This window comes from Colletotrichum higginsianum, assembly GCF_001672515.1.
Source record: "Colletotrichum higginsianum IMI 349063 chromosome 7 map unlocalized unitig_7, whole genome shotgun sequence".
In the NCBI taxonomy this organism is placed as follows: Eukaryota; Fungi; Ascomycota; class Sordariomycetes; order Glomerellales; family Glomerellaceae; genus Colletotrichum; species Colletotrichum higginsianum.
Window position 1 is genome coordinate 4,230,079 of NW_017263917.1, and position 24,203 is coordinate 4,254,281.

The 24,203-nt window shown below is 54.8% G+C and overlaps 8 protein-coding genes across 8 annotated transcripts; 4 read left to right on the forward strand and 4 right to left on the reverse strand.

The window, feature by feature from the left end:
• Positions 1–1,705: 1,705 nt before the first annotated feature.
• Positions 1,706–2,990, forward strand: CH63R_10957 (uncharacterized protein; the record flags this gene model as incomplete). Its single annotated transcript, XM_018305931.1, has 4 exons — positions 1,706–1,741; positions 1,849–2,157; positions 2,212–2,347; positions 2,785–2,990. The coding sequence occupies 4 exons, from the start codon at positions 1,706–1,708 to the stop codon at positions 2,988–2,990; spliced, it is 687 nt and encodes a 228-aa protein (XP_018155355.1).
• A 460-nt stretch (positions 2,991–3,450) lies between these two features.
• On the forward strand, positions 3,451–4,491 carry CH63R_10958 (Glycosyl hydrolase family 61; the record flags this gene model as incomplete). Its single annotated transcript, XM_018305932.1, has 2 exons — positions 3,451–4,141; positions 4,244–4,491. 2 exons carry the CDS (start codon positions 3,451–3,453, stop codon positions 4,489–4,491), a joined length of 939 nt encoding a protein of 312 aa, XP_018155356.1.
• Positions 4,492–6,878: 2,387 nt separating this feature from the next.
• Positions 6,879–8,385, forward strand: CH63R_10959 (uncharacterized protein; the record flags this gene model as incomplete). Its single annotated transcript, XM_018305933.1, has 2 exons — positions 6,879–7,731; positions 7,796–8,385. 2 exons carry the CDS (start codon positions 6,879–6,881, stop codon positions 8,383–8,385), a joined length of 1,443 nt encoding a protein of 480 aa, XP_018155357.1.
• A 1,836-nt stretch (positions 8,386–10,221) lies between these two features.
• Positions 10,222–10,927, reverse strand: CH63R_10960 (uncharacterized protein; the record flags this gene model as incomplete). Its single annotated transcript, XM_018305934.1, has 2 exons — positions 10,222–10,553; positions 10,837–10,927. 2 exons carry the CDS (start codon positions 10,925–10,927, stop codon positions 10,222–10,224), a joined length of 423 nt encoding a protein of 140 aa, XP_018155358.1.
• A 3,628-nt stretch (positions 10,928–14,555) lies between these two features.
• On the forward strand, positions 14,556–15,326 carry CH63R_10961 (CAP22 protein; the record flags this gene model as incomplete). Its single annotated transcript, XM_018305935.1, has 2 exons — positions 14,556–14,868; positions 14,944–15,326. The coding sequence occupies 2 exons, from the start codon at positions 14,556–14,558 to the stop codon at positions 15,324–15,326; spliced, it is 696 nt and encodes a 231-aa protein (XP_018155359.1).
• A 1,934-nt stretch (positions 15,327–17,260) lies between these two features.
• CH63R_10962 (uncharacterized protein) lies at positions 17,261–17,611 on the reverse strand (the record flags this gene model as incomplete). The annotated part of the gene is made up of 1 exon (XM_018305936.1): positions 17,261–17,611. One exon carries the CDS (start codon positions 17,609–17,611, stop codon positions 17,261–17,263), a length of 351 nt encoding a protein of 116 aa, XP_018155360.1.
• Positions 17,612–18,400: 789 nt separating this feature from the next.
• Positions 18,401–18,799, reverse strand: CH63R_10963 (uncharacterized protein; the record flags this gene model as incomplete). The annotated part of the gene is made up of 1 exon (XM_018305937.1): positions 18,401–18,799. One exon carries the CDS (start codon positions 18,797–18,799, stop codon positions 18,401–18,403), a length of 399 nt encoding a protein of 132 aa, XP_018155361.1.
• A 926-nt stretch (positions 18,800–19,725) lies between these two features.
• Positions 19,726–21,775, reverse strand: CH63R_10964 (Peptidoglycan binding domain-containing protein; the record flags this gene model as incomplete). The annotated part of the gene is made up of 5 exons (XM_018305938.1): positions 19,726–20,561; positions 20,625–20,829; positions 20,927–21,442; positions 21,483–21,642; positions 21,693–21,775. The coding sequence occupies 5 exons, from the start codon at positions 21,773–21,775 to the stop codon at positions 19,726–19,728; spliced, it is 1,800 nt and encodes a 599-aa protein (XP_018155362.1).
• Between the last annotated feature and the right edge of the window lie 2,428 nt (positions 21,776–24,203).

The window sequence follows — 24,203 nt, forward strand, 5'->3', positions numbered from 1 at the left end:
AGAAGTAGGCGACTGCTCCTGGTGGCAGGTAGATGCCCTGAGGAAAAGCGGTTGATAAAAAAAGGACTCCCTGATTCAATACTTCAATCAAACCGTATTTTGTCTATACATGTATATATAACGTACACGCATAGCGAGTCGGCCAACATAGCGAGCCGGCCACTCCTTATCGCTAGAAAAAGCCCCTTTTCTAACTATTTATTAAAAAGTAGATTCTTAACTAATAAAGACCTAGTTTTTAGTATTAGATAACGATAAGAGTTAGATTTTAAGAAATAATATTGTAGAAATTATTGTCTCTTCCTAACCCTAGGTTCTTAGTAATCCTCTTATCTAGAGGCCTAGATAAGAGGTAAGCTTAGTAATATAGGCTAGAAAGAGATAATAATTTTAATACTATTATTTCTTAAAATCTAACTCTTATCGTTATCTAATGCTAAAAACTAGGTCTTTATTAGTTAAGAATCTACTTTTTAATAAATAGTTAGAAAAGGGGCTTTTTCTAGCGATAAGGAGTGGCCGGCTCGCTATGTTGGCCGACTCGCTATGCGTGTACGTTAGATATATATATAGATATGTATATATCACAAACACTCCTCGTCTTTGGGTGCATTGGCAACGCGATCGGCCTGCCGTGATACACCGCGGTCGCCCAGACCAAGCAGAGATGTTCCTTGCCGTCAGGTGCGCGCAAAACGGTCGAAAGTCGAACCGAGAAGAAAGCTCGGCACGATCTCTACAACAGGGATGCCCGACAATGAACAAGGTCTATCTCAGACAAAACACTAACCCAGTCGGGTTGAGGCTGGCCAGGGTTTCGATGTGTCGGTATCAGTGTGAAGGCGCTGAGACTGTCGGGCGACCAGTCCGTCCTGTCCTGTCAGACATACACACACACACACACACACACACATGCCGAGATAAGATTCTCCGTTCGTAGGCACATACATCGTACGGGTCCTGTCCAGGAACTTAGCACCGCATCGCCGCCTACGCGGAACGCCGCGCAGGAGTAAGGGGGGGAGAGGCATGGACAAATGTTCGCAGATGGAACCATACGGAAGCGAAGGGTGACCTGAAGGTTGCGTCCTGCGACCTGCAGGAGTGGCGGTTAGGAGCCGCGGCCAGTAGACAGACGGACGGTCGCCCCTCTTCATCACCTCCCCCCCCCGTTTGCACCGTTTCATGAAAAGTGCCCACGGACGACACAGCAGTTGGAACGGGCTTACGGGGGGGGTTCACGGGACGAGGGCTAGATGGAATCGCCAATGGACACCGGCCTCGGCGCATCAAGGAGAAACGGTCTAGCGGCAAGTTGTCTTGGCGGGTTCATCTCGACTAACGAGAGATCGACGCAAGGGAATGCCCGAAACGAGATCAGCATAATGCAGAGTGAATGACGAACAAGAGAAAGGGGGGAGAGGGTAAAATAAAGAAAAAGAAGAAAGAAAAAACGTGGGCGGCAGTTGTGGATCAATAGTCCAGGGGGGATTATGGCGCCAGGAACCACTCTACCTTAATCATCCTCCGACCCGACCTTGGAACGGGCGAGGATGGGATGGACGGGCGGGTGGCAGCGAGAACGTGGAGATGCACAATAGTCCGCGTGCATAACCGCACGGATATTTACACTATATAAACGGGCGCCGGACAGACTGCACAACGTGGGCCATGATCTATTTCATTACCGCTCAGTCTTGGCATCATGAGGACACACGATAGTGTACAACTACAACTACAGGTAGGCCTGTTGTATATACTTCCCTGACGGAGACAACTCGATTCGGAATCTGGATGTGGTGATCATTGACAGGACAGCCAATATTGGCAGATTACCTCCTCCTAAAGTTGTCAATCTCTCAGATTGCCTCTTCCGAGTTGACCGTGGTCTCGATCCGAATCGGGCCACGGCACACGGAATTCGAGGCCAAGAACAAGAATGACATGGTCCGCACTGACACCCTCTCCATCTCTCTCTCTATCTCTCTGGCTCTCGACCAAAAAGCCCAGGGTCTGTCTACCTTGTCAGTCGGAGTGGAGCATGTTGTGTCTGGTTTAGGTAACGCGCACGCACCCGATGCTCATATGATTTACGTTCCCATATTAAGGGCGACAGGAGGGTCTGTTTCACAGCCCGGCGCTACGTCTGAGATTCCGGTACGCCTGCGCTGACGTTATCGTTGGTTGCGCCGCACGCTGCACACAGCACAGCGATACGCGCCTCCTCTCTCTCAACATGGAATCTTTCGCCTGGCCCGAGGCAGCATGCATGAGCTGGCAATTTTTCACTCTAGCAGCTTGTCTTTGTTGTTTCAGGCCTTCATGGCTGAGATTGCCGACTTGCCCTGTTCGTTTACTGATCGCATGCCTCGAGGAACCGTTGTGCCCCAATTCCTTTGACAGCGCCACATCAACTCAACTCTCCCTGCTTTACGGATACTTCCCACTCGAGGCTCCCTCTAGGTCACCGTTTCTAAGCAACAAAAGAGAGTCGTGCTCACAAGGGGCTCTGCCGAGTCTCAACGCGCAAAGTCACCCATCACCACCACCTCTGGGCAGGACAAACTCCGGATCTGACAGTTAAAAAGAAAGTGAGCCAACCGACTGGCAACAGTCCACAACCCCCCTCCCCCCAATATTGACTCCATCGTGGCCGTCACCTTCCCTGCACCGCACAACCCCGGCCATGGTCCCGGCTTGAGCACCCTGGGCCAGATCGTGTCTCTGTACCTGCATCAGTCTACTCTGTACTCTGTCCAGAGTACAGGACTGACTGAGACTCAGGGATCACCGCCGCGCGCAACAAACTGAGCATGACAGAGCCGAGCCTCCACGCCGCCCAGTGGGGCAATCCATCTCATCTTTCCAAGACCGGCCGCCCTTCCAATTCGGAGCACATCCGACTGCTGCGATGGGCCCCCCCGGCCTCGACCGGTGCCCACCCCCCAGAATTCCACCACTCCGGTCTGCATATTGGTGTTTCGGGCTGATGAAGTTTCTCTCGCCTCCACCTGCCGTCTCCTCCCAGAATGCCCGGGGTGAGGGCGGCTCAGCAGCCACCTGCGCCTGCGAGGATGCGAGGACTATCAGGCCCAACGGCGACAAGGGGAGGGGGGAAGAGGAAAACAGAGAGAGCAAACAAGGTTGGAAGGGGGGTGGGAGGATGGTTGTTGCCTATAGCCGGCACATCTTGAGATAAATACAGAGACATATCCCCCTCCCTCCCACCGATTTACTTTCTAGCTCAGCATCCAACATTGCAGGTCGCACACATTCTTTGGTTCCTTTTCCACCACTTCATTCTTTTCCAACCGTCTTACCGTCAGTTCTTCACTGTGTGAAGCTGGGACATTCTTTTGCAACTTTTTACATCTCAAACGATTCGACAGAAAGAAACTTTCATTCATTCTTCCTTACCAATTCTTTTCAGAAACAACACCGACTTTCAAGATGTCTTCCGTCAAGTCCACCATTGCTCTCGTCAGCGCCTTCGCCGCTGGTGCCTTCGCCCACGGCAAGGTCGACGGCTACCTCTTTGACGGCACCTACTCCCCCGGCTACAGCCTCGACTCGTACTACCTCAAGCTGAACGGCGGCACTCCCCCCGTCATCGCCGCCTGGTCCGCCGAGAACCTCGACAACGGCTTCGTCGACGGCACCGGCTACGCCACCGCCGACATCAACTGCCACAAGAACGCCGCGCCCGGAGGCTCCTCCGCCAAGGTCGCCGCCGGCGGCACCGTCGAGTTCCAGTGGTCCGCCTGGCCCGAGTCGCACTTCGGCCCCGTCCTGACCTACGCCGCCAAGGTCGACGGCGACTTCGCCTCGGTCGACAAGTCCACCCTCAAGTGGGTCAAGATCGACGAGGCCGGCATCGACGCCGCCACCCAGGAGTGGGCCGCCACCAAGCTCATCAAGAACAACAACACCTGGACCTCCACCATCCCCTCCGACCTGGCCCCCGGCAACTACGTCCTCCGCCACGAGATCATCGCCATGCACGGCGCCGGCTCCCTGAACGGCGCCCAGAACTACCCCCAGTGCGTCAACGTCGAGATCTCCGGCTCCGGCACCGCCAACCCCGAGGGCACCCTCGGCACCGAGCTGTACAAGGCCACCGACGCCGGCATCCAGTTCAACCGTAAGTTTATTACCCACCTATGCCTGACCCGACCCCGTTCAATGTCTTTCCGCGGGGGAGGGGAAGGGAAAATAAATCATCATCACTAACACCCTTTTCCAGCCTACGCCACCATCACGGACTACGTCATCCCCGGCCCCGCTCTGTACGGCTCCGGCTCCGGCTCCCAGCCCACCACCCCTACCACCCCTACTACTCCCACCACCCCCATCAACAACGGCACCGCTCCCGCTACCCCCTCCACCCCTACCACCACTCTTCCCTCCGCCGCCCCGGCCGTCTCTGACGAGGCCGACTACGGCTGCGCCTCCAAGAAGGCCCGCCGTCACGCTCGCGCTTTCCGCTTGTAAGCGAAGAGAGAGTAGCAGTAGGAGGCTGCTTCTGAAATGGAAGATGAATGAACCTCTCACCCTTTTTTTTCTTATCGATTCGTTTCTCGACAAAACCCCCACATGTAAATAGATTTATACCCGGTGTATATATCGCTGCAAGCACAACACACACCCCCTTTTTTCAGCCGACCACCATGGGCGTCTAGCGCACCCCTTATTTTCTTCTTGCTGCTAGACGTCCTTTCAAGCTTTGCAATGCCAAATCTGTTCAAAAATCCATGCTGTTCCTCACTTGTGACTGCGACGTGCGATGCTGTGTCTTCCTGGCTTGTGAGTAGTCTGGCCAAGATCAAGTACTGTGTCTGTCGCAACTGTGGCTTCGAAAGGGAGCCTCGGCGGGTGGACAAAGACGCTGGCAGGCAGTCAGGCTGTCCTGACTTTGGTCGGATCGCATTCCGCAAGTGACGGAATACGAAGATGGGGGTCATGATTGGGGTTTCGTTTTCCCAAAAAGAATGCCTCCGACGGCAGGTCTTCGGAACCCGCCAGACTAGCTAGAACCCGAATTGACGGGGCATTCTGTCCACTGGGAAGAAGGGATCGGCAGGGGAAAAGTGCATCGGTAAAATACCAAGGCGTGGTGGACGTCTCGTGATCGGTCGAGTTGCAGGTAGATGAGGGTGCGGGGGTTTCGTCGAGGAGGCCGGGGTTGGCTAGCGGTGACCGACTACCACCACATCACGCACGGATAGGACCAAAGGGGACTCGGGGTCGATGAGCGGTCCGTTTGACTTTCCACGAGAAGTAAAAAAAGAGGCACGCCAAGAACGAAGGAGGCTTTGGGTGTCCCAGGCATATATACCCGAAATTTGCGCAAGTTCCGCGGCCAAGGTGTGGGGGGCGGGTGAGCAGGTTTGAGGCGTTATGTGGAGGTGAAACGGGAGCAATGTGCCGCGCGCGGGTTGAATGTGCCGACCGGGTAGGGGGCTCATCAACTCTTCAGAAAGTCGCGTTTGAGCAAGTCCCGTGGTTGAAACGGCGACGGGTGCCGTATGGACGGATCGACGGTGATGATGGGTGGAGATGTGGTTTGGCGCAGAAGGCCGTTCATCACTGCGTCGAGGATGACAGGGCAGTTGTTCTCCGACCGCAAGCCGACAACACCAAACCATATCACTCATGAAAGAGCAATGATGTTGACATCTTTGGGGGAGAGACTTGGGACATGTGCAGAGCTGCGATGATGATGGCCCTTGCTTCCCACTTGAGGGCCATTGACATTCCTACGACGGGCGTGTGCAATCAACTGAGGTGCAAGGTGTGATGAGTTTAGGTAGCATAGCCGTGTGACACGCAGCTGCAGGGTTCTCCCAATCATATCCTTCGTTATCTGGGCCGACCGATGCTGGCAGAGATGTTGATGACGAAAAGAGAGAGTGTGTGAGTGTGTGTGCTTATAAGGGTGATGGTGTTGATGAGATTGCGTGTCATAGTGTTGGTATGACTGCATGTAAAGAGAGAAAGCGAGAGTAAAGGTGAGACCTCTGAGAGATAAACCAAACTCGGTGCGAAGAATGATTCGAGAACCCACCAGGCCAAGCAATGATGGTGGTAATGATAATGCGACGAAAGATCGATGTTTTGCATACCTAAAGGTCAAAGTTCCTTTTCAACAACAGGAATAGCTTCGTTACTCGCTCCACTATACACACAATTAGAGGCAGTCAGCCAGTGGTCGTCCAGGTTCTCAGGCCTCACAGGTCTCGGGGCGCGGCTGGCCTGTAGAAGACCGGCCACGTGCCTCAACCAACCTTAACTTCACCCCGCCCGAGAAGCAGGTTGCAACCTGTTCTTGCTGATTCCTTCCACTACCTAGGTAGGTATCTGGGATTCTCACTTCTCTGAGGCCTGAGGCGCGCCATTCATTCTTGGTGGTGGCATCTACACCCGCCAACTCATCCGTCCATCCTCCTTCCACCGCTTCTACACGTTGCGATCTGCACCACTCGTACTACCAGACCACGCAATATCGATTGGAAGTTCCATCCCAACTTGGAACCACCACTTATTCACAGTACACTCCACTGTTGGGAAGCAACTGTGCCTCAACCACCCATTCACCGCTTCTTCCTCCCATCTCCTGTTCCAGCTACTCGTCTCTCGACCATTCTACGTTGCCTCTTCACCTTCCCGACAAGCCTGTGATTCACTTGAATAGCCGTTCACCGGCATGCTATACCTCTGCATTCGCTGCTGTCTGACTTGGACCCAACTCCATCCCAACCTAACCTCCCATCTTCGCATATCATAGCATTCTCCCTGGAGTATGCCCATCGCCATTCTTTTCATCAATCTCTCAGAAGCAGCACTTTGGGTTCCAGGCGCCACGACGAGATTTCAAATGAATGTCGCCCATCATGCCTTCGGTCGTCAAATTCAATATTCCGGCGTCTGCGCGCTCGTTTCACCCCTTTTCGAGGCTGCCCCCCGAGATTCGCTCCCAGATTTGGGAGCACGCGATCCTCGATCCCGGCATGCATTTCCTCCGTCTCAAGACTGCTGCTCGCGTCGCGCACATACCCTCACCGCTTATGACCATCCCTGTCGACGACGATGACGATGGGGAACGGTCTGACCCTCTTCTTGACTTCAGCCGAGAATCACTCCCCTCGGCGCTCTGGCCCGCCACCCTGGAGCCCCGATACCCGACACCTCAAGCCAATCTTTCCAACTACGTTACCCTCAACCGTACCCTCTCCAAGTTGTCGGTCACCTGTTTCGAGGCCGCGACGGTCGTTCGACGTCTGATCAACCAGCCTGGGAGTGTCAAGTTGAGCGGCGGTCGGGTTGTGTCGCTGGCCTCGTCGTCCGACGTGGTGTGCCTGGAGTACCTGTCCGCCGACAACTTCCGCAGCTGGTGTCGTATGTCGTTGGACATTGAATGCCAAGAACTTGCCAACATACGCCATGTGGCCATACCATACTGCCACGGCTGGGAGGCCGCGGGCACCGCCTTTCGCTGCAGCCACTGTGGCAGCCAGCATGGCTCGCGTGTGAGGAAAGTCTACCCCGTCCACCTATACGAGTTCCTTGCACGTCACCTGCCGAATCTCGAGACCTTTTACTTTATCGACTATCTAATCGTAAAGAAATCTCTTGGGGCCAACTCGACGGAGGAAGCCCTTCAAGAAGCCGACCCAATAGTGACCGATGTCCCGACCCCGGCTCCAGAACACCGGGCTGAGAAGTCCGACAAGCGTAAGACTTCCCTTTTCCCCCGAACACGCTTAGCGATGAGACACTAACATGGTTTTCTGAATAGGCAAAAAGGAGGACGCCCTTGATGGGAACCCGTCACCAGACAAGGCGGTCGATCCGGCCAAGGCCTCCAATCCTGGCACCGTCATCGGAATCCTTGAAGCAAACCAGGCCAGCCCGGACAATAAGACCAGACGCTTGGGCAAGACTTTCCGGAGCGAAGGCAGGATCTTTCGAGAACTTGAAGAGGATGAGTGGAATGTCAAATCTAGTGTTGTCGACACCCTGTCCTGGATTCAGAAGAGATTCATGATATACGCCACCGGCAGCAAGCTCAGCAAACACGCGCATCCCGACAAGGTCAAGTTCAAGGTGTTGGCCTGCGAATGGATCAACAGGGACTCGGAGATACTCCCGAGACTGAAAAGGGCAGCCCCCATGATTAGGAAGCATGTCAACAAGAGATTGCGACCCTTGCCGGAAAGATCGTCACCAAGGAGACTACTGTCGGCCAAGCCAGGCGCGACGCCCTTGTCGCCCTTGTCGCCACGGTCATCCGTGACGACATCTCCAGTTTTGAAAGACAAGCTCGGATTCGTTTTTGGAAAAGAGAGCGATAGTGCCTTTGAGTTTAGCACGGAAACCGAGCCTTGAAGTCGGTAAAGGATGTGAAAGACGACCGTGGCAGGTTGTTGAGGACTCATACACCTTTGGAGGAAGGGGGCGCGTTGCGACTCTGGCAGCCTTGTGGTATCCTGACACCCTCCTACGACAGGGGAAAATACCCGCAATACCCTAGCAAGAACATGAATTAGTAATGAAAAGACGTCGGTCTCAGGCTGCCTCTATCAGTATTTGCCAAGTCAGAGAGTTTCGGATCCAAGAGTTGTTAGTCTTCGGGGCGGGAGTCGAATTAATTCTCCGCGCATTGGAAGGTCTAGACCCATCCAAAGATGCGCCACGGGCGGTGCAGCATCAGTATTGCCAGATGACAGGGTGATGTCACGACCTAGCTGTACCATGTGCTGTACGCGCCGCTGTTCCCTCGCTCGCCCTGAACGATGCTCTATTTGTCTTTCCGTTGCCTCGCCAGGGTAAGATGCAAAGATGGGGTCGAAAGAGGAAGCATTATCGGCCAGACGCGCAATCGGGATGCAAGCGAGGCCTAGACCGAGTCTTCTTTTGACCGATTTCCCCAGGCTCCCTAGCGGGCCACAGCGGAAGATCGTCGCCGATCCGGCTTGGTTTGGGATTTCTGCTGCCCCCCCTCCCCCCTGGCTGGGCTGACGGCCTTCAGGGTCCAACCACCAGGAGAAAGGATGGCAGATTGGAGTTCGGTTACACAAGTGTGTTTCTGGGTGTGTTCTCTGCATAGTCATGGAAGAGTTCTCCGAACGAATGCTACTTGAATCCACCCATCACCAATAGTGAGCCATTCACTCACTACCCAAAGACCCCAAATCCAGCATAGCGAGAGCAAACCTTGGCCCATCGAGTCGAGTCTCAGAGTCCCCGCCGCAAGCCCTACGCAGAGGAAACGAACGAGCCGCGTACGTCACTCTCGAGACACAGACTGGCGTGCAAGGAAAAACAAAACGAAACACTTCAGCTGGCTTTTGTGTTGCGAACCATCGTCAAAAGTCAGCAGCAGGGGCGCAGGAAGTCTAGACCGCTCCACCATCATTCCCCAGAGAACATTTCCCCCCCTGATTCTCCTTGGGGATGTGGGTGCCTGCATTGCAAACACACCATGCACACATCTTCTTTCCGTAGTCCCTTGACGTCATTGCCCAATGTCTGCCACATCCCCTTGGCGGGACGGTCTGGGCCGGGCTTTTTTTTTTCTCTTCGTCCCTCGAGACCACAGGGCAGATAGGATCCCTCGGGCCACGAGATTTCAGCGGATGCAGGAAGTCATCGCTTGGCCAGATTGCCTATGCTCGGCGCCCCACGGTTCCTCAAAGTACCGCTCCCTGGTGTTCTAGACCGCCGATGCATCTCTGGATCGTCAACGTCGTTCCCAGCAAGGGTGGGGGGCAGGGGGGGCAAGTGACCTTTTTTTTCTTTCTTGCTTCACTTTGTAAACCTGCCCCGTTCGGCCGATTTGCCATGCGCGAAATTCTGCTCTGTTGCTGTCCATTGGCAGTCCGCGAACCATCGACGACGACCCTGATCGAGCTATGCCGGGGAGGGTGTGTAGTAAACATGGGGGAAAGACGACGCGGCGCCCTGGGCCCTTTGGGAGGCCTGGACCGGGGCGTCACGTCACGCCTCCCGCTTCCATCCTTGGCCGTTTCGCGGGGGGGTCGTTCCTGGCTGCCATCTTGCGAGCTTAGCCTTGGTGTAAGGCTGCCTCCGCGGCATGTTTGCTGGTCTTGACGAGTTGGTTTTCCCTTGGCCTCTCTGCCCAGCTGAACGATGGCATTATCACCCACGCACGGGGTGTTTCCCTTTAAATATGTCCCGTGTGCCCGATCCCCGCGGCCAGTCTCAATCACGGCCATCGTTCGCCTCTCCTCCAACGCTCTCATCGTTCAACGTCTTGTGCATCATCTCGCTTGAGGATCGTCCCTGTTCTCCCATCGAACTCGACACGCCGGCGTTCACCGCCGGACAGCACACACGCTCGCTCGGGAGACCCTCCACACCGAGCCGCGTCTCCCCGAGCGATTGGCGGTTGGATGGGCCCCGCCCCGGACATCTACCCGAACCGAGCGACCAGCGGCTTGCTGCCGGTCCCAGATCACGCGTCTGCAACGGGGCAAGATCGTCCCGTTCGACAACATCCACCTCGCAACCGCGCACGATGCCCTCATCGTCGACTGCTGCGGTGTGTGACTACGATCACAGGTATGTCCATGCGGCATTGTTCCGGGTGGCTGGTTTGAAGGCGGGAAGGTGGAAATTCCGGTGGGCTTTTGGAAGAGGACCGGCCCGCTGACCCGGTGCTTCTTCACCGCAGGACCCCCGAAACGGAATCCACAGCCCCGCCCCGGGTCCCGACACAGGCCTCCAGACGCCCCGCAATTCCCGTCATGTCGGATCCGGGGTACTGCATCGACCGGTTCGTCGGTTCATCGGTCGCTTCCGATCGGCACAACCGACCCCCGCTGTTCGCTAGCGCCGCGTCGTCGTCGTCGTCGTCGTCGTCGTCGTCGTCGTCGGAGAGTGCGGAGACAATTGGCCAAGCGCGCATGGAGAAGATTTTGGCCGAGATACTTTCTTCTTTCTCGAATTGACAGGTATCGGCCGCCGGAAATTGTATATTTAGCAGCCCGGGAGTTCTAATCCGTCAACGAAATTGCTCGCCTTGGTCTGTGACGTACCGGACCATCTGTTCATCATACATTGTCGTCGTGCTGTTGCCTTTGGCGCTCACTTTGAACGCCTGCGCCACTTGTCGCGCCACAATCTAATGCATCAATCTCCTCAGATCGCCTGAAGCAGGCGAGGTGACCACCCGGAGGCGAACTCCAGGAACGGCATTGAACCACTCGCAGCCATCGACCGGACCTCACCACCGTTGGCCCGCCGGGGATACCCCAGGCTGAGTCACCCGCCTTGACTCTCTCCCCCCCCTCCGGTAACCGACGGACATGTGACGCCCTGCCGTGTCCTGCTTGTTCTTGGTCGCCGCACAGACGGCGCTGACATGTTTCGACGCCGAGTAATCTCGGTGCAAGGCCGAGCCACACTCCTCTTTGCCGATGATGGAGGATCGATCCCTCTCTCTCCCTCTCCCTCTTGGACCAAACTGTCCGCCTCCCCCTTGTGTGAGGAAGGGCACGGGCCGCTAGTTCCCAGCAAATCTTCCTGCGTACGAATCATCCAAACGCATTCGATATGCTTGGTCTCGCACTGAGGATGCTCAGTAGGCAGCCAATGGCGATGTCTGTGGCTCTCCAATTACCCTGCTTCCCAAACGATTTCCCGGCTCGAATGTCATCCATTTCCATCTCTATCCCTCCATCTCCCTGTCCCTCCCTCTTGTTCACCAAACGCGGGGTGCAGCGCGCAAGACATGTTTGGATAAACCGTCTCACGCGCTCAGCGTTTGGGGCTTTTTCAGTGTCCCAGAGATGCAGGCCTCCGCCTCGATTCCACATGCAGGCAGCGCATACTCCGCCACAGGCCTCAGCAGCCCAACGGTCGGAGGCTTTCGTAGCTGTGACGCGGGCTGACTGAGGGCCCAGTCCCCTGAATTCATTCATTCAGTCAAATTTTCTTCTCGGAAACGATGGATCCCCTCGGAACTTGAGATGGTATCGCTGGGAGCTTGGGGCAAGAGAGAGAGAGAGGTCCCCCGATGGGCCGCGGGAGACGGGGACCTTGGACGAACTTGCCATCTCGATGAGTACCTCATGCCCGCCTGAGCACCCAACAACGTTTGTTCTCGGCATAAACTCGTTTCCGAGCGAGCAAAAACTCTGCTCATGTTGAGTGACGAACGACAGGTGGCAGTCATGTTTATGCGGCTGCCGGATGGAACAACTTTCAGAGACACAGCGCGCGCGCGCTGTCTCTCTCTCTCTCTCTCTCTTGCGTCTCCCGCGTCTTCTGCTATTATTGCATGTCAAAATGGCCTAAGAATCTGGAAAATACCAAAGACTCAACTGGAGACGGTCTGCCCTGGTCCAAACAAACTTGGGGGGCACCAGGGCTAGAAACTTTGCCGAATTTCTCGTGGTAGGGTGGCGTCAGCTAGCTTCATGATGGTGACGGACACTACCAGTTAAGGATTGCCTAGGCGGCAACGGACTGTGCTATTTGGGCATTCGAGCCAGTTCTTGACCTTAAATATACTCGAGCTGTTTCAACAAAAACAGAAAGGCAACTGATGAACGAAACATGGGAAGGGCTGTATTCACAATTTCGTCCCTTTGCCGTCATATCTGCTCTTCGGATTGATTTACACACCTGCCTCCCCTCTAAGGAGTGAGCTCCTCTCTGTCCATCCCCCACGACTCAGGCTCTCTGTAAACCACCATTGTAATCGATGGAAATTGCACGGACAGTCAATGTTTGCCTAGTGCTTCGCAGACCTTCTAGCCAGCCGAGCCAAGTTAGTCGACTCTATTCGTGCCGCCCCCAGACGTGGATCTCCCAACGGCTGCCCCGGAGCTACAAGGTGACACCAGCTTGAACCGGTTAGCCGGCATCTCGGCATGACACAGCAACAGCATCCAAGAACAACCGAGAGGGGTTCTTGCAATCACCGGACGGCTTGGGGAAGTGCAGATTCGAAAGCCTGGGCCAAAGGCACAATCCTTGGACCTGGCGCACGGCCCGGGGCTACGGCCGGAGGTGAAACGCGACAGCTCGACTACGGGAAGATCGTCAGGACAATGGAGGGGGACTGAGAGCGCCGTGCCAGTGTGTACGGTGTTGTTGGAGTCGATGAGTTGTAGTCAGCGAGGCGAAGGTCTACGATTTGGAGGTTGGGTTTGGCTTGTTGGCCACCAATGATTGCAACTCCAAGCTTGGCAGGGCATTTTCGAGTTGAAAGGCGAATAGCCATTCTGTTTTGCCTCTGGGGCACAACTCCTGAGTGATAACTCACGCATGGATGGGCTGTGGCAGCTGTCTGTCGTCATGTCTCCCGCAACCTTCCAGCGAAAGCATGCCCTTAGTGCAGGGGGTGGCACTGGTCGTTGCTACGATCACTCCGAGCCTTGATCGTGAGGACCATACCGCTTCCCGCTGCCAAGAGTAATCCTTCCCATCCCCTTGTTCCTTTCCGACCCTGTCTTCGGCAAACAGGAATATTCAACATGGACCTCGGACTGGCACTGGCAGAGGAAACCAAACAGCTGGTTTCCTCTGGTTTCCTCCCCTCATTCACTCCCCCCTCTTTTACCATTGTCAACCCCTTTGAGGATGGACCATCAGGGGGATCAAACGAACCCGGAATGCGCCCAGGACCTCTCTACAGAGAAGAGACCCGTGCCTTGCATCCAGTCTCTCTGCATCACGTCCTCCCGCGTCCGCTACACTGCAGAAAAGAGGCGCCGTCCCTTGGCTTAGCGAGTATCGAGGGCGCACTAGCAGCCAAGGCTCGAGCAGAGGCAACTAGTCGACGCCGTTCACGTGGAGGAGAGGCGACAGACACGGGTGACAGGCGAAAAAGAAAAAAACCAAGAAAAACCCCACGAAAAAAAAGGTCGTTTCACGATGTCATGCTTCGACATACGATGTCCTACGGGTGCATGGCTCTTTGACCACCCTGCTTCTGTGCTGCGCCCACAACGGGCAAGGTGGCGATTCCCTCCTCCCATCAGTGCTTGAGGCCACACGGTCTGATCCATCACAGTCAGGAACACCGATGCTGTCACTGAGTCTCGTCCTCCCCCCCCCCCCCCCCCCCCCCCGTCTTGGTCTGAGGCTTGGACTTGCTCGGAGCTCTGAGATGCAGCTTGGCATTGCCTACCACAGCCCGCCTCGTGGTTGAAGGCCCCCCCTTCCGCCATCAGTGCCACTCTTCTCCTGTTTCTTGTCATGGCACAGCGTGCGCTGGCAAACCCAGACACCGAAGCGGATATCCGGGCAGAGGGATCAGGAGCACGAAAGAGGGTTCACACTGGCATGAATGGTTGAGCCCGAGGACATAAATATCCTATCACGATCCCGTCCGGTTAGGTTTGTCTTTCTCTCTCTCATCAGATCACACTCACCAACCTTTCACTTCACCTTTTCGACAGCTAGCCTCTCGACACCTCTTTCGACTCTCACAACTTCAACATCAACAGCTTCGGCTCTTTCATTCAACACTCGCTCTCAGCAGTCACCCTCATCTCCTTCTCTAACAACTCTCATCAACTATCAAGATGCACGCCAAGGCCGTTGCTCTCTCCCTCGCCGCCGCGGCCGTCGTCCGCGCTGATCTCCGCCTCAACACCAACGACATCCCCCAGGACTGCACTGCCATCTGCCGCCCCATCCGCGACCTCGGCAACATTTGCACCGTCAACTTCAACATTGGCCAGCCCGGCAACAACAACAACAGCGACGAGACCCAGGATGCCCTCGACGCCCAGTGCGTCTGCACCAACAACTCCTTCGACCTCAAGAACCTCGCTCCCCAGTGCAATGCCTGCATGATCGAGAAGGTCCCCCAGGACCAGCAGCGCAGCCTTGAGGGTAAGTCTTCAGTCTCCCTCTTCTCCAGAGACTCGGCACTTGAGAACAACGTGAACTAACACAAGTCTTTCACAGGTATCCAGAGCATCATGAACGTTTGCGAGCTCCCCAGCGCCAGCGGATACGCCTCGTCCTCCACCAGCGTCGCCAACACCGTCATCGTCCTCGCCACCCGCCTGACCGCCAGCTCCCAGCTGACCACCACCCTCGGCGGCGGCCAGCAACAGACCCCCGAGCCCACCCGCTCTCGTACCAGCGAGCGCTCGGCCATCACCACCACCTTCCTCACCTCCGGCAACGGCGGCCTTCCGTCCATCGCCACCTCCACCATCGTCGGTGGTGGACGCCAGACCGGCAACGCCGCCCCCGGCCTCGCCGCCACCGGCAACCACGGCCTGCTCGCCGCCGTCGGTGCCGTCGTCGCCGGCGCTTTCGGCCTTGGTGCCTTCATGCTCTAAGCGACTGGGTCCCCGCCAGCCGGGAATGAGACGTGTACGCTATATGACAGGAGTCGGAAAGAGGAGGATAATTAGCATGGTAGTTTGTTATGTCTGATGATTGAAACGGATGCGAGAAGATGAGAGAGAGGGGGGGGGAGTATCATGGTCTGCGTCACTCCTTTGGTCCCTATTTTTTTCTTTTTGGGTTTGGCTTTATCGCGAATGAGATATCTTTGTACTGTTTACAGGGTGTGCTTGCAATTGAACGATAGATGCCGTACTCATATCGCAGTGATCCCTTTTGCCTTCCAGTGAGACAGCGAGACTTGTCCGCCAAACTTGATTTACTTTTTCGGTCTTGCCACTGTTGCTGAAGAATGCTCTGCCATCGTTTTCATTCGGCGCTTCCGATTCCATACAGTCAGTACCAGGTGGTTTTCAACAGCAACGATGAGTGGAGGCAAATACATACTGGCACTGCCTCACTGGTATAGAATCAAAGCGTTGGGAAACGGACCGAAGATCAGACCGACTGGAGTCTGATGTGAACCTGGAACACACATACGCAATACAGTCAGGCGATGCTAAAATGACATGATCCAGGGTGTTGACTGTAGGTCTCGGCTGCTTCTGGTTCTAACCTAAGCAGACCATGCGTTGCTAATGCCCAGGTAGCTAGTCTAGGGTCAAACCGGTGGTTAGACTAGAGAGTCTTGATGGTTGAGAGTGTTCGGTTTCCGGCAATATTCGACAGTCGGTTTGTGAGGTATGTCGAAGCTTTATCAATGACGAAGCCGGCCGTCCGAACTCATGCGCCGAATGTGACCAAGTCTTCAATGCCGATGATGGGTCTGCCAATCGGGCTCAAACAGAATGACAGGGACGCACCCCATACAGTTGCTGGACAAGAACAGGGGAAATGCGGGAAAATCTAAGCCGCAAAAGACACCATATGTTGCTCGGGGCCTGGGGGAGGGGTGAACTATCACTTGCCCGATGGGTTGAGAACTTGAGAAGTTGAGCCGGTTCTGTGACCTCAACAGAAGGATGAGATGGTCTCACAACGAGTCTGGAATGTTTACCGGCATGGACCAGCATTACTACACAGTAGCCAAGACGTCAAACTGACATTTTCTCTCACGTCCTCGGAAACCTGACTTCCCCGTTGTGACCTGAGTTACGCAACAACGAACGAACTTGGCACGGAAAGACATAGTATGGGCAAATCCTCAACGTGAGGTCTTTGGGCCAGTCCAAAAAACAACAACAACGGCTTGGTACCGGCGATGAGGGCCGGGATTTGATCGGCACTGGGTATACCAGAAGAGGTGCCGCGAGTCCTCAGAGAGGTAATCAGAGAGGACAAGCGACTGGCTAGAAAACCGAAAGCGTGTCGAAGCCTGTACAGTAGGCGCTAAGGCTTGTCGATCAATGGATTAATACTTTATGAAGACAGGGATAGCCCTGATGCCGTCCTCGGTTTCTCCATCGCCAAGGCTCAGCAGTCTAAAGATCAGACGGGCAGCGAGTATGAGCGAATCTTATGGGGAACCCCTTTCATCACCCGTCCGGGTTGTCCGCTTCACTCGACTGAGCTCCGTTCACCAACCGGTCTGATGTGCATGTTCGGTCTCCCTATTATTGTTGTCAGTCGATGGCACTGACCACGGGCTGGTCTCCCGAACACAGAGCGTCGCTCACACAGTTACGCAGTCAGTAGAGAAGAGTATTCTCGACGATGATGGATGTGGAGTGATAGAAGTGGTTGAATTGAAGCATTCCCTTCGTAGATCGGTTCATCCGGGACCTGTCCCTATTTGTAGCCCTAACCCCCGACGGAACACCGTGATGCTGGCATTTTCTCGTGCCAGTCCGCAGACAATGATCCCTATAGCGCCCAACTCCCGGCAGTATCCTCCCATTCCAAACCCGAGATTCACTCCCCCGCCTCTTTAGCAGACCCAAGTCAAGCAGAAATCCCCCGGCTTGGTGCAGACACCACATGGCGAGTTGCAGCAGGTTGTTCCCGTCGGGCAGATGACGCCGCCGCAGGTTTCCACGTCGGCTGGGACAGTTCCGTTGGCTTCGCACCCGACCGGTTGCTCTAGGTTGAAATCGAATATTTTGCAGTACGAGTTTTCCGGACAGACGACGCCGGCACACCGGTCGGGCGCGGGCTGCTCGGGCGCGGGCTGCTCGGGTGCGGGTTGTTCAGGGGTGCCGTTGTCTTGGGGGCTCGGGGCCGGGACGGCAGAGGCGCCGAGGACGACGGCGGCAACGATAAGCGAGCGAATGAACATCATTTTGACGTGGTTGTTTGTGTGTTTGGTAAAGAACGACTGTGTTGAGTTGGACCGGCTGCTTGTATAAAGCTGGAGCGAAAGCTGAAAGAGAGTGTGAAGGGCTTTCGGGGACACAAAAGGCAGATCAGCAAGAAAGGAGCTAGAGGGGGAAAAGCGGCAACATTTATGATTTCGACGGGATGGGATCGTCGTCTGCTGTGTAAATTGGCAAAACTAAGTTCAGCACGACTCAGGTCGGCGATCCTGCTCCTCCGTTTGAAAGTTATTAAGTCGACTACGCCAAGGGTCCAATGATATGATGGCGACGGCCCAACTCTAAAACGACGAGGCCTTGGGCTATATCATATTAGCTTTATTACCGTTAGAGAGCGGAGCTTCAAACTGCCAAAGAAATTAAGTCTACCGAGGAGCAAAGCAAACAGCCGAGAGGGTTCGGAAGATGGCGATGGACAGGCGGCATGGCAATTGCACAGCAAGTAACTTGACCATCAAGAATCCCAGCCAGCGGCAAAGTTGAGGGTCTGAAAGCAAGACAGACTCGATTAAGATACAGGTGTAGCTTGTGAACAATCAAAAGATTCATGCCTCAGGGGCCACTGAATTTGATAGTTTCCCCTTTCTCCATCATATGTCCTCATTACAGCGATCCCCCCTGGTTCCAGTCTGTGCGGAGAACAGTCCAAGCCACCTCCCATCCCCATCCCCACGGCCTCCTTTCCCCCCTCCTCGCATAACTGCTTCTCTATTTTGCAAGTGCCGGCCGGCACCTTGCCCTAACGGCGCCGCCGGTTACTCGGCGGGGAGTTCCAGGGTGGAGTCGCAGACCTGCTGCGTGCACATGACGTCGGGAGCCGTGCAGAGGTTGCAGCTGGCGTTGCAGCACCTCGTTCCGGCCGGGCAGTTGACGTTGCCACATCGATTAGAAGGGACGCATTTGGGCCGGCCCTCCGTCTCTATGCAAACGTAATCGGGGATGCAGAGCACGGTGGCGCAGGTGAGGGTTCCCGAGGGGGCCGGGACCAGCGTCACCAGAGTCGTTGGCCACTCGGGGAGAACAATCGAAGGGCGGGGGATCAGTGACAGCAGTGGTCCCGCTGGCTCTTCCGGGGGAGCATCTGGAGGGGGGTCCTGGGCCGTGACACCGAGCACCAGGGCCGTGAGTGTTGCGAGAGTACGAATAGAAACCATTTTATGATCTTGGAGTTGGTTCTCAACAAACTTTTACAGAGAGTATGTGACCCAAGGTGAGGTACAGTTGTGTTGTGAGTGAATCATAGCTGTTGATAGAGAGAACCTTCCCCCTTGGTCTTATACTTGAAAAATCGAGTTGCCAACCCCATGGACCTATGGAAATTTTCCCGTTTCGGACAAGGTCAACAGACGAATGCAGTCATTGTCTAAGAATACGATGGCTGTGACCGACAGCCAAGAGGTTGAAGATGGCACCCCTCAATAGCCCGTCTTGAGCTGAAAGAACGGCGACGATCTTCAAGCTCTCAAAGGAATGGATTCCCCAACTCACAGTATGACCAGAGAGCGCTGGTCATATGAACGGGGCGGGAGGAGTTGTTAACTAGGTCACACACCAGCCGTTAGTGCCCGAGAAGCGCAAGACAGGCTCGACCAATTATTTGTAGGGATCAAAGACATGGCAGAACTTCACTTTGGCCAGCTTGGCGGTAGATCCCGTTGGCTAGACCGCGGTGGCGTTCCCGTGGCTGCCCGAATGACGGAGCTGGGTCGCATTAGATCGCATGCGGCTATACTTGGATATCTTGGGGAGGGGCTCTGCCGCGGCCCGGTTCAAGTGACGAGACGAGACCGTTGATACCGAAACTAGCAACTCGGCTTCAAGCCTTCTATAGTTGGCAGCTTCTCCAAAGTCAGTCTCGTATTAGAGTCTCACGATGGGGCGAGATCGACGTAAGGGTCGGACTCACGCGCATCATACAACATTGGCATGTCGAACAACCAAGAAACTCTCTGATTTGACTTTGTTACATTAGGGCAAGGTACAGAGTCGAGACATATAACCGTATCCGTCCGAACCTCCATATTCTCGTGATGTCCACCCGGGCGCCACAGGCAGTGATGGGGACGAACTAGCAGTCTGCCTAGCTCAAGCCAAAGGGAGGGTTCTCCTCCGCCCACCTCCACACGTCGGGGCTTCCCGCTGTCAATGCAAGCAGGTACCGTTCCCAGTATCCCGTCATGGGCTCCTCCGGCAGGGTTGTAACAAGCGGAACGGCTTCGGGGTGCCCATCTGCACCAGCAAAAACCCACTGCCAGAGCCCGTCGTCCTTCTCGACGGGATAGAGCCTGGCGTCGTAGCCCTCGGCGTCAACATCCAACTCCCTTGGCTTACGGTTCTCGGCAGACGAGGAGAGGTCTAACCTAGACCCGCGTTCAAGCTTCCAGAGCTCTCCTCCATCGTCGTTCCTGGTGAGAGGCTTGCAGTCCCATATTTCCGCGTCGTCCATTCCCAGGCCCTGGCAGGCTAGACGGACCCTCACGCTACTGTGGATTCTCTCATTCGTGTGGAGCAAAGGCTGTTCGGTGTCCTCGTTGGTTTCCGGATCAGTACGCATGAAAGTCCCGGGGTGCCGGACAGTGGTCCCCGCCATGGTCTGGAGTCGACTGGTGGGATACCGGATCTGACCTAGGCCCCAGGGACGGGCCGTCTTCCACAGCTCTTGCTCACTGCCTATGGGATGGCGGTCCTTTCCGTCGCATTCAGACTCGTCGCGACGAATACCCGATGCCTCGACCGGACAGATCTTGGGGTTTGCCCACGGCAGTTGCTGCTTTGGCCACAGCCACGACGTCCATTGGCTCGAAGGGACATAGGAGAATGGATGTCCGGCAGAGTACCGCAGGCTTTGCGTGAAGATGTCTTGCATTCGGCCCTGGTTGAACTCAACCCCAATGGTAGACAGCTGGTCACACATCCCTGCTCGAGTTAGCCCCGACAAGGGATCTGGATGCTGTCACAAGGAGTCAGAAGACTGCTTACAGGCCAGGGTGATGTTGGCAATTTGCTGCTCGTGCCAACCCCCTCCGATGCCGGCGTGATTGCCCGGGAACCAAACCTGCTTGAGGTTGGTTTTGTTGCCATCGAGCTTCTCCCACAGCGCTGGGCGGAACGCGTACCGAGGTTCATCGAGAGCCAGGGCGTGGAACGCGTTCTCCACGTGGTCTGATATCTGAGTGTTGGCGAACTTCCAAGTTTCGAGGTGTTAGTTCCCAGCATTCGTTACAGACAGCCAGGAGGGGAGGGGGGACTTATTGGTCAGAAGACCCTCGCAGACCGATGACAGGAGCCGGAGGGATTCCCAAGGTGCCCACTGTGTCCCAGACACCGACGGCTTTGATGGCAATGTCACGCACAGCTTGGCCGTCCTCATAAGTGTACCTTGCAAGACCATTCTTCACGTGCTTAATGTCAGACCTGCGAAGTTGGATTCTACGAGTGGACGGGAACATGACGGGACTTGCCTTGCTGAGCCAGGATTTGTATCCTAATCTTCGCTCCGTCTCCCACTTCACCTTGGCGGCCCCCTTCTCGCCTCGGTACGGTAGCATCTCGGGATACAAGAAATCGCCCAAATCACGATCGGTGTTCCCCATGTTCTCGTAGTCTTCAAATACGCCATAGAACCATTCAAGCCCCTGAGGGGTCAGCAAGCCAACAGTCGCAATCATGTCGGCAACGGAGCGCGCGGTAAAGGCACCGCGGGAGAATCCAATCAGGATGATGTCGTCTCCGTCCACATAGTTGGTGCAAATGAAGTTGTATACCTCTCTGATGCTCTTGACGCATGGGGTGGTTAGCTTGCTTTTGGTTTGACTCTCCTTCTTACTCAATGCTCACCTGGTCAAGGCCGACACCGAACAGGCCTCCGGTGAGCTTGTCTACCTTGCTCTCTGAGCTACCGACACCAGCATGATACATGATGATCTGATGAGTGCCGTCCTGGCACGTCCGTCGAAGAACGCGCGAGATCCGGGTCACGTTGGATTGGGGCTCCGAGCTGTACATATCAGCCAAAACGTTGTCACCGGGCCTTGGCGCTGAACTCACCCTTTGCTACCCAGAGAGTCCATCCATGTGCCATCGCAGCAGACAATCAGACGCTTGCGAGCGCCCCGGATGCTTGGAACCATTTCGGCGGCCGTAGTTGGCAGTAGGATACGTTGGCAGGACAAGACATGCAGGAGAGCAGGCTCAGGAGGGGTGCAGCATGTCGTGGAGGACTTTATCTACCTGCAGGCCTGCCACCGACTGACAAGCAAGGGGGTTCAGCTTGGCGTTACCAATTGTGATCTAGTGTAAGTTGGTGGCTGGCTTACTGCAGCACGCCAATATTTTGAGACTGATATGGAATGCTGGCACTCTAATCGGGTTGCGTGCGACATGCCAAAATTGGATAAATATTGGACCACGTAAGACAAACGAATATTTCTGTCAAAGAAGATACTCCGAGCTGCACAGTGAACCCAATTTATCTCAAAGCGTCCCTCGTCCTATTTGAGCTCGCGTCCTTTTAATCCCAGCTTGTTTCCCAGTCTTGAAGCTCGGTTGGCGGGTCTCCATCATCAATCAAAAATTTGCTTTCAACTGAGTTATTTGGGTTCGCGACGAAGAAGTACTGGAAAAGATACTGTTTTCGAAGGCGAACCAAGTCGCCGTGTGTTTGTGCCTTGTGCCAGCAGCATACACATGAGGGCTAGAGGAACGATTTCTAACTCTCATAGAGCGGTTCTATCTGGAGAAGATCTCTAGGATGGAAGAATTACAGCTAATTACAAAGTCTTGACGTGGTACGAATTACATGGCTTATTTGGTTCACTCCCACATCATCTTCGGAACAAGTCCTGGTACCCCACTGTGGGCTAGTATCAATGAAGGAGAGTTAGATGCAGGGTCTGGTTCTCATGCAGCGTGTCGTAGGTCAAGCTGATACCGCCAAATGCTGCTAGGTTGCTGCACTTCTGTCTGACGTGCATGAAAGCGACTGAAACTTCTTGGCTCTTTTGGCTAATCAGAGAATGGCCTTAGGGGTCACTCCCAGCTTTCGAGGAGCCGGGTTTCTTAACCCCCCAACAAGCATTCTTCATCATATCTTAGACGGTACAGCGACATTCTCGTAATTGGGTTGCCTAAAAGCATGATCTCTCACGGACGACTTGAGGATAATTCACGATAGACAGCCGAACGCGCAACAAAAAAAAAAAAAACCCTCCTTCACATGAGAAATCTTCGGGTGATTGAACTCTACGAGGATGTAACTCCGCCTCATGCGATTCTATCACACACGTGGGAAGAGAAAAGAAGTTCATACGAAGGCCCTAAGCCACAAGTCAACCCACCTGATGTAGTTAATACTCCCCAGGTCTTTCGGATGGATTGTCGCGTTTCTGACCTCCCATAAAACCAAGCCCGCAGAAGGCTTAGTGAGCGGCTCAAAGAATTCAGTAGGAGGTCTACAAGGTCATGTGGATGGACACCTGTTTCATCGAGAAGTCTCCATCGGCAGAGCTCTCCGAGGTCACCACCTCCATGTGTCGGTGGTATGGGCAAGCTAACGTCTGCTACGTCTACTTGTCCGACATGGACGTATTTGACAGTGACCAAACACCAAAGAAGAAGCAAATGCTGAGAATGACTGGATGGTTCCTTAGCGTCTGGACACCTCGAGAGGTCGTTGCACCAAGAAAGTCGAGGTTTTTCCATAGGTGGTGACCTAGAACCCTCGGTGAAAAGAGCTTTCCCCAGCTCATTGAGAGACCGTGAGAGGAGGGAGGGGAAATCCAGATCCACCGATTGCGAGGAATGTAAAGGAGGACGGGAGGACGCAACCGCAAGTGCAAGAAGTTATGCGCCACAAGAGAGGCTACATTTCGATTATTGTCGATGAAAATCTGTAAACCCCGAGCTTGAAGTTCAGAATCAAGAAGCTCCCTTGCGTATATCATTGCACTGGGCTCTATCGAAACATCATGCGTGGACTTTGGAGCATTCTTCGCTATAAGGGGCCCAGATGGCCACGCGCACAAGCGATCAGCGAGCTTGCCAAAACTGCTTAGCAACGTACATATAAGGTCGCGACTACAGTCCCGGTAGACTGTAGCACTGTGGCCGTGACCAGAAACAACGGGTTTGGATGGCTCAGCCGCATGGCTTGTACCAGATTCGGGCCGTACCGCCTTGGCTTTTCCGGGAGCCGAGCAGGCTCAGTGTTCGTTTCCGGCCCTACACATAGGATGAAGATCACTGCTACTGTCGGGACTGAAACTGGGGAACAGTCCAGGGTCCTTTTGAGTCCATGGCTAGAGCCAGCCAGATGACGAGTGTAATAACATATAGGGCTCTGAAGTGAATGGATGACTTACCTCTCCAAGAGTGTTATGCCACTGCATGAGGGAGCTCCCCTGCATGCAGTTGACCATGAAACTTAACATGATGGACGGATGTTATTCTCGACGGGTTGCTGCTACCTTGCCACGGTTCTGTCTGGTTTTCACTCCTCCCCGGAGCTATGATGATACATGCATACACTCTCTGTTGTCAAATGAACACCACGCCTACGCT